Source organism: Pelodiscus sinensis, chromosome 22, assembly GCF_052426305.1.
Source record: "Pelodiscus sinensis isolate ZL-2025 chromosome 22, ASM5242630v1, whole genome shotgun sequence".
NCBI lineage: Eukaryota > Metazoa > Chordata > Testudines > Trionychidae > Pelodiscus > Pelodiscus sinensis.
The window spans coordinates 18,281,750-18,285,189 of record NC_143073.1 but is presented as its reverse complement, the minus strand read 5'-3'; the positions used below and the strand labels follow the sequence as shown (position 1 = coordinate 18,285,189).

At 47.9% G+C, this 3,440-nt stretch overlaps 1 protein-coding gene across 1 annotated transcript; it reads left to right on the top strand.

The window, feature by feature from the left end:
• The first annotated feature begins 245 nt into the window (after positions 1-245).
• On the top strand, positions 246-1,199 carry LOC102452306 (olfactory receptor 6N2-like). The gene has a single exon (XM_006121431.2). It carries the CDS (start codon positions 246-248, stop codon positions 1,197-1,199), a length of 954 nt encoding a protein of 317 aa, XP_006121493.2.
• The last annotated feature ends 2,241 nt before the right edge of the window (positions 1,200-3,440 follow it).

The window sequence follows — 3,440 nt, the reverse complement described above, 5'->3', positions numbered from 1 at the left end:
GGTGCTCTATTTATGGCCAAGATTAGTGTGAAGTGTCACCAAAGAGCAAGAGCTTCAGGGGGCAAGTTAAGGATGAGGGAGAATAGAAGGAGATGGGTATTTATGGACTCAGACCTGAATCAGACAAATACACTAATGATTTCTTTGGGTTACTTTCAGCATTTTACTTTATTGGTTCATCATCTGAGAGGAATTTTTATTTTGGTGGAGCTTCAAATATCTCTGCAGGATAATCCATTGGCAGCATGAGAACCAGCAACGGGAGCAGTGTAACTGAATTCATAATCATGGGATTCCCAGATCTTCAGGGCTTCCACACTCTCTTCTTTGCCCTGCTGCTTCTCATCTACCTCTTCACTATCATTGGGAATGTGGTGATTTTCACAGTCATCAGGTCAGATTCTCGACTTCACACACCCATGTACTTTTTTGTCAGCATTTTATCTTTCTTGGAAATCTGGTATACAGCAGCTACTGTTCCCAAAATGCTTTCAAACTTACTCAGTGAGAGAAAAAGCATTTCCTTCACTGGGTGCCTCTTACAAACATATTTCTTCCATTCCCTAGGAGCCACTGAATGCTACCTACTGACAGCAATGGCTTATGACAGATATTTAGCAATCTGTAACTCACTGCGCTATCCTGCCATCATGACCCCAAAAATGTGCACTCAGCTGGCTGCTGGCTGTTGGATTTGTGGCTTCATGTGTCCTGTCATTGAGGTAATCTTGGTCTCCAAGCTGCCATTCTGTGGCCCCAATGTGATCCAGCATATCTTCTGTGACTTCCCCCCTCTGCTGAGCTTGTCCTGCACAGATACTTCCATCAATGTCCTGGTAGATTTTATAGTCAATGCATTTATAATCCTGGTGACATTTTTGTTCATCATGGTCTCATACATAAAGATTATAAAAGTCATATTGAAAATACGCACAGCTGAGGGGCGAAAAAAGGCTTTTTCTACCTGTGCCACTCACCTTACTGTGGTTCTGCTATTTTTTGGGAGTATTATATTCATGTATGTACGATTAAAGAACAGCTATTCCTTGGATTATGATAGGGCATTTGCAGTAATTTACGCAATCTTGACTCCTTTAGTCAATCCAGTCATCTATAGCTTACGGAACAAAGAAATACTGAATGCAATAAAAAGGAAAATTCCGCACAGAGGAGCCATCAACAGCAGTGAACACCCTTGAGTCCTATGTGAGCTGCCCTCCTTCACAGCACCTGATCCATGCACAGAACAGCTTTGCATGTGGTCAATGTATGTGGTTTTCTTTCTGGTTTACAACCTGGCCAGGCCCCAGCCTATATTCTCAATTCTGGTCACTTGTTGGAATGAAGGGGCATTCCCTCACTGTCTCTCAGACACAATGTTAAAACCACTATAATTTCATAGTCTTCTTAATTCTACTTTATTTCCAGTGCACTTTGGCTCCTTCATGAGTTTCTCCTTCCTTCTAACTTTTTAATTTTTTTTCTTCTTTTCACCTTCACATTTTCTGCCTTTTTCGCCTAGGGCTCGTTTACATTGGCCCCTTTTCCGGAAGGGGCATGGTAATTTTTGAAATCGCAATAGGGAAATGCGCGGGGGGATTTAAATATCCCCCGCGGCATTTAAATAAAAATGTCCGCCGCTTTTTTCCGGCTTTTAGAAAAGCTGGAAAAGAGCGTCTACACTGGCCCCGATCCTCCGGAAAAAAAGCCCTTTGAAGTAGGAATAAGATCCTCCGGAAAAGGGCTTTTTTTCCGGAGGATCGGGGCCAGTGTAGACGCTCTTTTCCGGCTTTTCTAAAAGCCGGAAAAAAGCGGCGGACATTTTTATTTAAATGCCGCGGGGGATATTTAAATCCCCCACGCATTTCCCTATTGCGATTTCAAAAATTACCATGCCCCTTCCGGAAAAGGGTCCAATGTAGACGTAGCCCTATTGTTTATTTTGATTTCCTTTTCCCTCCACTTCTCCAGGAGCTCAAGGCATCAGGAAATGCTGTGACAGGAAAGTGAGGCTCTGCCTCTAGGACAAATCCTCACTTTCCTGCCCTCCCTTGGCCAATGCAGAGCAAAGCTGCATAGTGGGGCTTCCTCCCATTCTAGGTGTGACAAAGTGGGGATTTTATTCACCTTGTTATGTTGCATGTGATTTCTACGGTCCTGTGTGTGTGCCTCGCTTTCCCAGGGCACTGCACCAACACCTACATGGTGAGGGAAATTTTGGGTGTGACTCGCACCAAGGGAGGCTGGCATAGCCACTGCATGCACACAATGGCTGATTCCTTCATAACCTGAGCAGGGAAGGAGTAAAGCCTTTTGCTGGAAAAGGAGCACACAGGCCAGAGGAGAGGCTAGGACCAGGGCTACTAGGCGAACTAGGGTGGTAATGTAGGCAACTGGAGTTGCAAATGAAGCCCGGGATTTGAATTTCCCAGGCTTCATTTGCATAAAGCCGGGCACTTCCTAGTCTGAACTACCATTACTAATCGTGAAACTACCGTTACTCCTTGTGAAACCTAGTCCGAACTACCTAGTCCATGCCGCATGTAGCTGTGCGGCACGGAGTCCGCACAAGCGGACATTTAAAAATGGCGGCGCCCGGCTTTATGCAAACGAAGCCCGGGAAATTCAAATCCCAGGCTTCATTTGCAACTCCGGTTGCCTACATTACCACCCTACTTCGAACTAGGGTGGTAGTGTAGACATACCCCAAGTGAGTTAGTCTTAGCTGGTTTGGGGTACAGAGGGAGAGTTAGGGCTCTAGCTCTGGCCCCTTGCCCCAGAGATGGATTGTACTGACAGGTTACTGGTTCTGGTTACTGTGCTGACAAGTCTGTTCCATTCTGTATCCCTGAAGACCTTCTGTTTTATCTGCTGACAATCTTATCTAACTGTGGATGGAGGTGCAGGGCCCAGTTATTCCCCACTCCTCAGTGACATTTGTGGCATGGTGGGTGCAGTAGAAAGAAGGGGAACTAGCAAGAGCCAGGCATGGGTGGTGGGTATGGTAGGTGGGGGAAGGCACTGCCTTCCCAAATGGCTAGCTTGGCCCCACCCACATTCTGCCCCAGAATGACTGCTGTAGGCCTACTGAAGGTGGAGTGTTGCTGCCCCCAAGCACCTGCCCTCCCCATGCTCTGAGCACAGGAGGCTGGGGACACATGCCCTCTTCCCTCGCTGTGCTCTGGGGTAGGGGAGATGGGCCATGCACCCTCCTCTCTCCCCATGCTCCAGGGTTGGGGAGTCTTGAGCTTTGGGGTTGAGTGCTGCTCCACCTCCCCTGCTGCTGTGCAGGGGCGGGGGAGAGGGGGAAGTGGCTTAGCTCCTGTGGAGGGCTTGGGCAGAATGGGTGGGGGTGGGGGCATGGCTGGGGGAGTGCCTCCCCCAGGCCTACCTTCACCTACCACCCATGAGCCAGGTGTGCTGAAGGCCAGTGAGGTGCA